General features: G+C 37.4%; 1 protein-coding gene across 1 annotated transcript; it reads left to right on the top strand.

The window, feature by feature from the left end:
• Window positions 1-7,927: 7,927 nt before the first annotated feature.
• On the top strand, window positions 7,928-9,147 carry LOC126791970 (uncharacterized). The gene has a single exon (XM_050518477.1). It carries the CDS (start codon window positions 8,068-8,070, stop codon window positions 9,097-9,099), a length of 1,032 nt encoding a protein of 343 aa, XP_050374434.1. The 5' UTR covers window positions 7,928-8,067; the 3' UTR covers window positions 9,100-9,147.
• The last annotated feature ends 3,327 nt before the right edge of the window (window positions 9,148-12,474 follow it).

A 12,474-nucleotide genomic window follows, 5' to 3' on the forward strand; every position in this document is an offset into this window, starting at 1 on the left:
ATCAATTATAGGGAGAATCAGGTAGAACACAATACACTAACAGATTCAACATCATCATTATTCACATTTCATGATTTAATACAAATTGCATTATTCCAATCAAAACTAGGCTACCAGAATTCATCAAAAACTGCAATCCAAAACCTTGCATACATAAATAAATGCCATCACGCAAAAATAATTACCATTACTGTAGTGCATGCACCCAGTGTTCTGAATATCGGTGATATTTAGAAATCGATAGGATAAATGTCATATCGCCTCAATATCTCGGTCAACATGCGATATATTGGGTCAAACCGAGTTTGACCCGATATTTTGGTGGATTTTTTTTTGTTGACTTTTTTTTGGCGACTTTTTTTTCGGTGACTTTTTTTTCGGTGACTTTTTTTTTAAGGAGACGATGTCGTTTTGAGGAATTTCAACGCAAATATGAGCACATGTCAACGCAACCACAAGCTTATCTCGGAAGATGAGGATGAAGATAATGGAGAATATGAGTTTGACTTTGATTCCGATGATGAGAGAGTTTATAATGCATGAATGCATAATCAATATCTCAATCTATCTTTTATGCACCTATTTTTGTTCAATTAGTACTTAGTAGTTAATATTATTTGGTATATTTTGAATATTTTGAAGTATATGTTTATAAATATATTAAATTTAAATTAAAAATTAACAAAAACGATAAATCCGATATATCTCGATATATCCCTGTTATATTCTTATTTTACAAAACCGATACGATGCCGATAACCGCTATTTAGACCATTGCATGCACCTAGCAAGCACCTTACGGGGCCTCTTGCATGCATTTTGAAAATATCTAATTTGCAAGCCATATTTTTGACACACTGATAAGGAAATTGTTTATTACTTCCAAAACTAAAAGCTTACAGTATTGTATCAATAAGATGAAATTGAAATCTCATGGACCCAAAATAAGAGAAACATGTGTATCAAACTTTCCTCTCACAAATGAGTTAAACACTAGGACAACAACTAGCAAAATTGTTCACCTATTACTCTTTTTTTTTAGAAGAAACTATTCACCTATAAGGCTATAACTCACTTGGAAAACCATGAACAAGTGGAGAGCTAGACCTGTAATACCAAGACACTAGCATTATGTCAAATGACCTGGTTTATGCTTCTTCCATTTCGAAATCTGCATAACAAATAAGATACAGTCAATGAAAAATATGAATACATATATTTTTATCAAGTTAACTTTGTATATGGGAATAAGTATTCAACCATGGCAAACAGAATTGGTCACTGAAATCCACGCTTGATATATTAACATGTTAGTTTTGATAACATCATAAATCCATGAAGCACAATTACTGGCTTGGAAGAAACTGATGTAAAGAAATTGTTTGATTACTGGCTTGATTTAATTTTATATATTGTCACCCCCTGTATTAATTCAATTTTGCTCACTTAACCCTGGCATCAACTATAAGTTTCTCTGTATTAGGAGAATAACATGTTCAGAAACAAGTATATATTCTTGGTACTAAAAGTTACAGTTTGTGTCACAGGTAGAGAAAAACAGTATGTATAACACAATTTAAATTAACAGAAGTAGGGGTGGGCACGGGACGGGATGGGACGGTACGGGGCTTACTTTTTTATTAACAAAGCAACATTCAATAATGAAATTTTAACAAAAACTGCATATTATGTTCAAAATATTATAATTTACTATTATTATTTGAGTTGATATAATTTTGGAGTTATTAAGAACCTAAATTAGTTTCATTTTGATACAAATATATAAGAATTTTTTAAGTTTTTATTAAAGGTGGGACGAGACGAGACGAAGCGGGATAGAAATTATTCGTCCCATGTCTCGTCCCACTATTATGAAACGGGACAGGATCGGGATGGGACGAACGTTTTTAGACCTCCGTCCTGTCCCGTCCCGTCCCTATGAATTTCGGGACGGGATCGGGATTTCCGTTTTTTATGCCCACCCCTAAACAGAAGAGTACCTACATGTATTACAAGCACAAGACAATTCACCATGGTTCTTCATTATTAGCCTGCAAAAAATCCACAGTAAACTTTTGACAGTATACATATCAATATACCAAGGATGCCCTTAAAATCGTATTTCTATTTGAACTGTTGACTTATAATAGAGAAAATAAAATATCCACTTACCGAAGATGATAGCCTACACAAGCACATAGTACCAATAAACTGCACATGCACATAGTACTAATGAATGGTTAAGACGTTTAGAGAACAATAATAATAATTAAAATGTAAATTAGGTTTGATGATATATTGCAAGTAACAGATATAATGATGTACATTAAGGTGATGAGTAAAACAAAGTTTCAATACTTGGCTTTGTTTCAGAGATATACAATCGATTAGAAAATTCAGCTATCGACTTGACAGCTCCCAACTGATCAACTTCAACATAGAACAACAACTGTTGATAGCCGAATGGAGTTGATAAATGTGGAAGTTCTAGTTTGATTTTACATTGTGACTACTAGTTTTAATTCCATTGTATATTTCAAATACCAAAAATCAGATGCAAGCATTACACTTGTTAAAAGTCTGATATGGCAAACCAGCAGGTTTGCAGGAAGTAATATGCAGGGGTCATTATCAACCTAAAACGACAAAAGCAAATTCAGATGCAGATGCCTAAAGGCTAAAAGTTGAATGCTAGTCGAAAACCGAGAAATTCACCTGTAAAAAAAATCCCCTGATTGATCTCTTTAGTTATTTGTAATCATCTATTCATCTTCAAGGCCAAAACCAGAAGCCACAGGGACAACAACATTGTCGATTATCAATACAAATCTCATAGCCCATAGCAACCTAATACACCAATACCGTTGTCGAGGAGAGCATTACATGAATGCAATTACTATAACACATCTATGAGGATAACGATCTTCAATGTAAACGAATTCGTATTTGCCTACACCAAACAATCAAAGCAATTTGTTTAGTGACCTTTACATAGAGACCCCGATCACAGTGGAGTCGAGAAAAATTGAAGATATCCCGACACACTAGCGGCTTTTGCAAAAGTAACAAGTGAGGAGGTTCCGGTAACAGGGACGGTGGCGCCACCTACTCACTCGTCTCCCACAGTCGTAATTCATGGCTTCCGCAATTCCACATCTGAAACTATCCCTAGGACTAGGTTTACACTTTACTCTGAAAACGATTTAAATCCACAGCCAAATCTTCTCCCCCACACCTCACCCCTCGTCTTACTGTCCTCGATCCCAGTTATTACCCCGCTCCAATCGGCTAGCACAAGTCACGCCGACAGAAAAAAACCATTCAAGGTTTGAAGACGTGGAGCGAAATTTTTTGGTCCAAATCATTCAAAGCGTGCCACGTAATACGACAAAAAATAGCTCCTTTAGGTAACGGTGCATTCCGACTGTTGCCTAAAAGTTGACTTAAAAGACTATAAATTTGTAGAAGAAGGAAATGGAAAATGTTTGTATTATCAATTATGTAGGGTTACAAAGATACTGGGCAATGTTCTAAATATATAGTACTACTGGACCAGCGAAATGGAGACGCATGGAACCCAACTGTAGGTCAGTAGACAAGCAAGAAAATAAGGCAAGTATTACAGACAAAGCAAGCTTAATTAACCCTAATGAAGCCCTAATTTGATGACTGAGCCATGAAAAACATCTCCTTTTTCTAACACTCCACGGCGCACTCTTCAATGCACCAGCGGAGCAACTCGTCGACACCAACGAGCTCAAATCAATGGTCCTTCCGATGACGTCAACCTCTAGATCTTGCTCGCCGGCATTGGAGGCCCGTATCGTCGTCGTTTTAGATTTCTTCAGAGGGCGACGACTTGAAAACCTATAACTTATACATCAATCAAGGCCGCCGGCGAGGAAGAGTAAGAGATTGGCTTTCGAGGCTATCTGATATTATTAATTTTCATGTCGTCTTGTAAAGCCCCACTTTCATAGTCTGTGATTTACAGTAAATTACCTTTGATTCAAATATTCGATCTTCTTTTCATTTCCGTTAGAAATTCATATTGGCTTTAAATATATTTGACCTGAAATCCAAACGCTGTCGAAGGCCCAAACCTTACCAATCGAGTACCACCAAGTACTACGAACTTGATATATGAAGGTTTGTGCCCGGTAATTGTATTTAATTTTACGTTCCAATTAGAGTTGGTACGGTACTCAGTCCTAATAGTATCATCACCGTTAAAATGCCAATGTCAAAGTTTAATATCGACTAAAATATTATATTCTGTGATTAAGATGGAAACAATGAAACATGTATTTTAGTAATTTTACATGGCTACATTGGAAGGAACTACATTAGATTGTGTAAACCATACTTTAGAAAAATGTTCACTACCGTCCTAACCAACACATAATTAGTACGATCTTACCCGTCGAAGGCCCAAACCTTACCAATCGAGTACCACCAAGTACTACGAACTTGATATATGAAGGTTTGTGCCCGGTAATTGTATTTAATTTTACGTTCCAATTAGAGTTGGTACGGTACTCAGTCCTAATAGTATCATCACCGTTAAAATGCCAATGTCAAAGTTTAATATCGACTAAAATATTATATTCTGTGATTAAGATGGAAACAATGAAACATGTATTTTAGTAATTTTACATGGCTACATTGGAAGGAACTACATTAGATTGTGTAAACCATACTTTAGAAAAATGTTCACTACCGTCCTAACCAACACATAATTAGTACGATCTTACCCGCTTACTTTGTTATCAACATCTTGGGGTTACCAACTCATTTGATTCAATTGGTATTCAATTTGTTGATTCGGCTCGGTCGGTTCGGAATAAATTGTCAGCCATATGATCAAATGATCTGATTGGGCTTTAATATTTAGGATTTTCTCCCCCTTTCAGGCCCATTTGTATAAAGTATTAAACTTCTGGCTTCTGTACATAGGCTGCTCAACTTCTGATTTTCAACTCAAAACAGTTAAGAAACACGAGTATGCACTCCCCCTCTACTAATTAAATCAAAAAAAGATTATTCTCCCCCTCTGCTAACCTCGTCACTTTGTGAATGCTTATCCTTCTCAGAATGCCCAATGTTTTGCTTATATGGTTATTTTTATACAACTACATGCATATTAATTGTTTAACTTAATTTAATCAGTATAGATCCCGAATTTAAACGTAAAAGCCAAGAGAGCTTTTCCGAATATAAAAACAAGAGTGTCAGTGACAAAGTAAAAGTGTGAAGGATATAAACAAGCTACACATGCAGGCAAGTAAATTTAGATAATCAACTATATTAAGAAGGTTAGATGAAGTTTCTTCTAATCAATTCTACCTCCTCGTGCTGGTGTATTGGTACAACTAATTCTTTGTTATGTATAACGAGAAAGGGAAACGTGCAGCACATGCATGCGTGTCTTGAATCTTGATCGATCGATCGATAGAGACCCGTCTTTTTTTTGTTCATGATTCGTGACTACACACTTTCAAGTTTCAATCACATTAATCTTCTCCATCATGAAAATTAGGGCATTAGTTTTGAGTCCACACACATTAATAGGGATTGCTTTCCTCGGTGAGGAAAACTCGATCTGTTTCTTATTTTCATCGATTTAGTGATAGTTAGTTAGTTACTACATAATAAGCTTCCTAAATTCCACTACGATCAATTACTCCTCTTAATGTCCGAAATATCAGATAATATATTCTTCGTTTGTTCTACTTGTCTACTACTTCCAGTACTTGGTTCGACCAATGACTTCGATCATTTAAGCACTATAGTTTCATATAAACAAAATTTACTTAGTGTGACTAGCTAGCTGGTCAACTTAAACTGCTCGCTTACTGATGATTGAGCATATGATAGCTGGAAACATCTATATCCAGATATTCTATAATGTGAGAGATAGATATATAACCTACCCAACGTTGGCATTCACTTGATCTCTTTGTCGTTTGAGCTGCGAATAAGATGGCGGTAATCAAGAACATGTCATCAAAATGGAATGCGTATTCAGATCGATCATATATAGGTAGATTTCATTGCCCATTTCAATGATTGCTATACGTACGTTGCGTGAGTAAATCCATTTAATTATTCTGGACAATTTCAATTTTCAATCAAAGAAACTCTAGCTAGAACGAAGCCGTGCTCTTTTAAGATTTTGGTATGGATTGCTCGCACCAAATGATCGTTATGGACGTATGTGATACTCCTCGATAGGTATATTTTTGGTCTCTTATATCTTGATATTAAAGTCAAAATGACTAGTGTGATGGCTTTCCGGCCTTTCTATGACCTATTCAACGGATATACGTACGTACATCAGTTGGGTCGTTGTAATTAATCTCCAACAGAACATTTAATCTAGTTCAACGTTCTGAATATGGATACGCGTTAAACCAAGTTAGACCAATATATGAACATCAGATTACGATATACACATCAGTCTTGTTCATCACCATGTGTAGCGTAGATGACTCAAATCAATAATATGTAATTACATCCCATAGTAAGTCGATGACCTACGGTACACTTTGCTATATTATTTAGGTATACTTTGAGTTAGCTTAGTATGATTACAAATATGTAAAATCAACCACTAACTTTCGCATCCACCTTCTTTATGACTAGGTCTTCTTCTCCGTTGGATCAACTGAGTAAATATATCTCCTACAAGACTGGGTCTAGAAGATGTCGTCGTTGGTAATTGTCCTAATTTGGTCAATTCATATTTTTTCGGTTTGTTACGAGTCAAAGTCCAATTCTTAATGATCTCTAAATGAGACTGGCCTGGATAGTTATTGTGTTTACACAGACAATGAGCTACAATGAGCTACGTGTGCTCAATGAAATTCAACATAGAAGCATGCATATTGACTGTGACTAGTACATTATATGTATACTAGCTAGCTCGGATATACGTACCAATTCATTTGGTTCATCGACCAAATAAGATGAAGGAGCAGACAAATACTTTCTTAATTACCTTCTAATATAATTGAACCACTATAATGTTCATATAGGCACTCATATATATATATATACATATATATATTGCTTACAATTATATAACTATATATTGTGTTCTAGCAGTTATCCCTAATAAGGAAAGTGCGTGTACACTCGTATTGATCCCCATCCCACTTCTGTCGTTTTACATGAAAAGTCTCCACTGCAACAAATACATACACGCATAGAGATCGAACGAACATAAAATTCTACGATAGAGTTCAATATAACACCAATTAAGATCGACCAAATTAGCTCAACCAACAATAAATTAAAATCAGCGGGACGGTGCATAATCAAACATTCATTTTGATTCACATTGATGCATTCCAAGTTTCCAACCTAATACTCACTTAGCCTGCACTGTGAAATCGATGGATCCAAGTGCGCATGCCCACGAGTTACACACACTCATGAATACTAAAATTATTGACCTTACATTTTCTGTGTAATTTTTGTAAAATGGACCCTCAGATATTTGGACAATTGTATTCGTTGGTCGGTGAGTCGTGCAACAGAGGCAAATTCCACCACAGCCCTAACCCTAACTAAACCACCACCAATCATATCACCCACTAAAGGCGGTGGACGCCGCAATACGTCGTATTATTTAACCCCACATCGCCACAGTCGTTTACGTGTTAACATCTAAATGGTCCAACCGTCAAGTCACTTACCACCGCAGGTTTTGGAGCTGCCCTACAAATTGGAGGATCATATTTACCTTCTTCCCTTGTCAATGATTCAATCCTCTCATCAGTCATCACTACTAGGGTTCTCCCACTTCTCTTCTCTCCTCTTCTGGGTGGGCCGGTGCTGCGTCCGACTGCGCTTTTCTGACGTGGAGCGAATATCTCCCCGAGTTTCAGACCCGGTCGTTATCTTCCACATCAGTCCTTTATTTTCTAGGAAAATTACCCCTTTCGTTCATCCTTCCTTTTTGTTCTGTCTTTATAAACCCCAAGTGCTACTCTTTCCAAACCTCCTTTCAACCAATTCTATCTCCCTAGAAAATAAGCACAAAGCCTCCAACTTCAAGCTCATATGGAAATCCCAGTAGTGAATAGAATAAGCCACTTTCAGGTAACCGCCTTGCCCAGCCCGTCGACTTTCCCGTCGCCGCAGACTTTATCCATTTCCGGAATCGAAAAGGTCTATAGTGTCTGGACATGGGGAGCTCTACTACTCGCCGTAATAGCTTCCTTCGGCACCATCATCACTAGAATCAATTTTATTATCATCCAACGACTCAGACACAAATCCGCAGATCAGCCTCTCTCCGTTGTAGAGGAAGATGACTTCTCTGATATCGACGACGACGATGATGACGCGTATTCAGTTTCCACGGCATCGTCGGATTCCGATGAGGAAGAGGAAAAAGAAGAAGAGGACGAGAGAAGAGACGAGGATTTTAATGTCTTGGGATCTGACAAGGGACAGAACCGTAGTTTGAGACTCCGCCGTGGCAGAAGCTTCGCAGCTTTAAACTTAAACCGGTTCTCTTGGTCTGATTTCGCCAGCGGCAAGAGCGTCGTGAAGCTCTGGGACAACTTGGCTTTAGGCTTGGACCTCGATGACGACAGCAATGACGAATACTCCGGCAGCGGTAGAGCTGTCTCCGTCTACGACATGAACAAACAGAAAAAGATAAACTCCTTCGCCGGAAGCTTCCAGGTCCCGGCTGCTGCCACGTCGTCCTGCTCAACTATTCTCACGGCGGACACGAGCTCCTCCGGTCGCGTAGCATTGGGGATGTGGGACACGCGCGTGAGCAGCAGGATTCCGGCGATGCTGGCCGAGTGGAGCCCGCGGATCGGGAGAATTGTCGGAGTCTCCTCTGGCGGCGTCGATAAAGTTTACGTCAAGGACGACGTTACGGGTGGGCTGATGGTCGGTGACGTGAGGAAGGTGGGAGCTCCGTTACGGAACGTAACGGACGCGGACGTGACCGATAGGTGGTGGGACGCCGACGCGGTTATGGTCTCGGACGAGTGTTTTGATGAGTTGGCCGCCGCGAATGGTTGCGACTCGGCCGTGACTCGGTGCTGTAGTGCTGTTAAGTCTTATCTTTTATGAGATGGAACTTGTAACAGATATGGAATTATGTAAGGCTATTAATTTGTATATATTTCCTGATTTACAATTTCCTTTTTTTTATGTTTATCATTAATAACATTTGCTGTCAAGTTTTGTCCGATGAGTTTCTAGTTCCTCGTGATCACAACTTAAAAAAGTTAAATTATCTTACGTATGAGTTTTCGTTTCTTTACTATAAGAAAAAAATTGATCTTCATATAATATGCCTCGCTCACATGGAAAGCTATGCAGTGTATGGTTCTTGTGGTCACTGGCTCACTGCTGCCTTTTATATATGTTTCACAAGTACTAATTTGTGAATGACTGACCCGGAAATGTTTGGTAATGTGGCATGGACAGCTTAATTTTAATTTGATGCATAATCTATCAACACCACCACTGTTATAAAAAGCGGCCGCCTAAGCAGCGTCTAAGCGCTAGGAGGTCGGTTATCACCGCAATTTTTGCCTCGGTGTCTATTCTCGGCGTTTTGTGAATTAGGCGGTCCTAAGTGCCTCTAGGTGACTAAAAAAATACCTAAAAGAACTTGAGATTTAGTATTGCAATTGTTTTATAATTTATCTTTTGTTCTAATATTTTTGTGTGGACTTTGCACTTAAGTTATTGTGAAATTGAGACTATTTTTAAAATTAATATTGAGCATCATTATATATTTTTAATCATAAAAATAATTTAAAGACATGTATAAAAATAAATAAATTTTTAATAAGTCGAAACCATCTAGCCGTCTAGATGTTAGGTGGTGGATTATCCGTCTGCATACTGCCTAGCGATTTTTCAAACCTTGGTCAACACTCATCTAATTTCAAACTAGGGATAACTTAACTTGACACACAATCTGTCTAACACTCATATCAATTTCAAGGAAACCACTAAGTAAAACTATGTGTCAGATTTATTTTGCAGAATAAATTTCACAAAAGAAATATGCATGCTGTGTTACGTGCCCTGAGGATTAATTTTTGTATTTATATATAAAGCTAATTGTGATTGAGTATATATCGAAGCAGATATATAAAATAGAGAGATCTATAAGTCATGGCTAGGAATCTAACCAACCAAACACCTCAAGTCCAAATATATGTTTTTGAACTAAAATAAGAAATCATTTTGGGATGCATCGTTGTAAAGATAAGTTTACAATTATGTTTGTTATAAAATTTAGGTAGCAATAATTAAGAGTATGATTCCTGGACAAATTTGTTTATAGAGTATGGTTGTTGCGCCTAATACCCTAATCAATCAGGTCTATATTATTAGGGGATACTGCTAGCTGTGCTATTTGGGTAACATATCAACATTAGTTGTACGTTCGATCACTTGTTTGTGTTTCTGCCGCAAAACCATCAGATGTGCAACCAACTTGACTTGTAAGAACCCTAGTGTAAGAAATAAACCGCATCTTAAGCTTTTCCCTATACGTGGTGTTAGAACAGGGCTTCCCTTTGGTTTAAGAACGTCAGTTAGTTGGTGAAGAAATGATTCATCTAGTTCTGATAGCGTTTAGCTTTGGTACACAATTCTACCCACAATTCTTACGCAAAGCCGATTGATATAGATCACATTAACTTCTTCACAAATAAAATTAAGCACGCTTTGTTTTTACACCCATGCCCAGATATATAAGTAATATAACAAACCAAACTTGGTCAGCACAATCGATTACGTGACGGCTTTGATGTCTCTCACCAGAAGCGAAACACAACTCTATTTCCGGAGTTGCTATAGCTTCTGATTATACACAACGCCAAGGAAGAGCTAGCTAGATACGATTCAATTTCCAACAGTAGCGGGTTCAATTCAGCATCACCTGCCCTCTTGAGCCCAAGTTGCGTGCGTGGTTTGTCTGCTTGTTCGGCAATATGGGCCTAAATAATAGGCAAAGCTTCAGAAATCAAAGCTAGGGTTTTGCAGAATTGAATCAAAGAGAGGTTTAGAGAGAAAACTCAGATTGTATTATCGTGAACATTACAAAGAAAAGAGAGACTGTAGCTATTTATACAGAGCAATTATACAGAGCAATTGATAATACAGGTGGCAGAAATACATTGGAGACTTATGTAATCTGTTAGAAAAATATAACAGAAATATAACAGTCTAAGACCCCTCCTCAATCTCAGCTAGGGTCACTAATCTGAGATTGATACAGTGTGTTCTAAAAATTGGAGCAGCCAGGCCTTTAGTCAACACATCAGCTGTTTGCTCTGTGGTAGGCACATATTCAAGTCGCAAATCATTATGCTGGACTCTTTCTCTAACAAAATGAAAATCGTTATCCAAGTGTTTAATCTTGGAATGAAAAACTTGATTTGAAGCAAGAGCAAGAGCTGACAAATTATCACATTTAAGCAAAGGAGCATGAGGAATGTTAATCTTTAAATCACATAACAAATGACGAATCCAACTCACCTCTGCTGCTGTATTAGCCAAACTTCTGTATTCTGACTCAGTAGAACTTCTAGAAACAGTACCTTGTTTCTTGGACTGCCATGAAATAGGACACAAACCAATATAGATAACAAATCCAGTAGTAGATCTCTTTTGTATCACTTCACCAGCCCAGTCTGCATCACAAAAGGCTTTGACATTCACTGCATTCTTTAAGGCTTCAACAGAACTATATAAAATTCCTTTATCTATAGAACCTTGTAAATACCTCAAAATTCTCTTTACTGCTGCATAATGCACATCCGTAGGACTTGTCATAAATTGGCAGACTGTATTGACTGAATAGGCAATATCTAGTCGAGTAAAGGTTAGGTATTGTAATGCACCTACTATGCTTTTGTAAGAGGTTGGATCTTTAAGAGGAGTACCTTCATCTTTTGTCATCTGATAATGAGGAAGGCAAGGAGTATTGCAGGGTCTCATAGTGCTTAATCCAACTCTTTCAAGTAGATCTTTAGCATACTTTGTCTGACTCAAGAAGATACCATTTCTGACTTTTGTAACTTCTAAACCAAGGAAATAAGATAAAGATCCAAGATCTTTCATATCAAAAACCATGCTCAATTCAGAAAATGACATTATGAATTCCAGAAGTATCAGAACATGTAATTACTATATCATCAACATATAAGAACAGAGCAATCATACCTGCTGAAGTATGTCTCACAAACAAGCTTGGATCACTGTGAGAAGAAGCAAAGCCTAAACTTGGTAAGAAATTTGTAAATTTCTCATTCCAAGCTCTTGGAGCTTGCTTCAGACCGTACAACGATTTCTTTAGCAAACACACATGATTAGGATAATCAGAATCAATAAAACCTTGTGATTGAGCCATGTACACTTCTTCCTTCAAATTTCCATGCAGAAAAGCATTCTTAACATCCAACTGCCTTAATTCCCAATTAT

Source organism: Argentina anserina, chromosome 4, assembly GCF_933775445.1.
Source record: "Argentina anserina chromosome 4, drPotAnse1.1, whole genome shotgun sequence".
In the NCBI taxonomy this organism is placed as follows: Eukaryota; Viridiplantae; Streptophyta; class Magnoliopsida; order Rosales; family Rosaceae; genus Argentina; species Argentina anserina.

Bases quoted from the DNA above. Each gene is read 5' to 3' on its own strand.
- LOC126791970 (XM_050518477.1), top strand. From the start codon at position 8,068: ATGGAAATCCCAGTAGTGAATAGAATAAGCCACTTTCAGGTAACCGCC.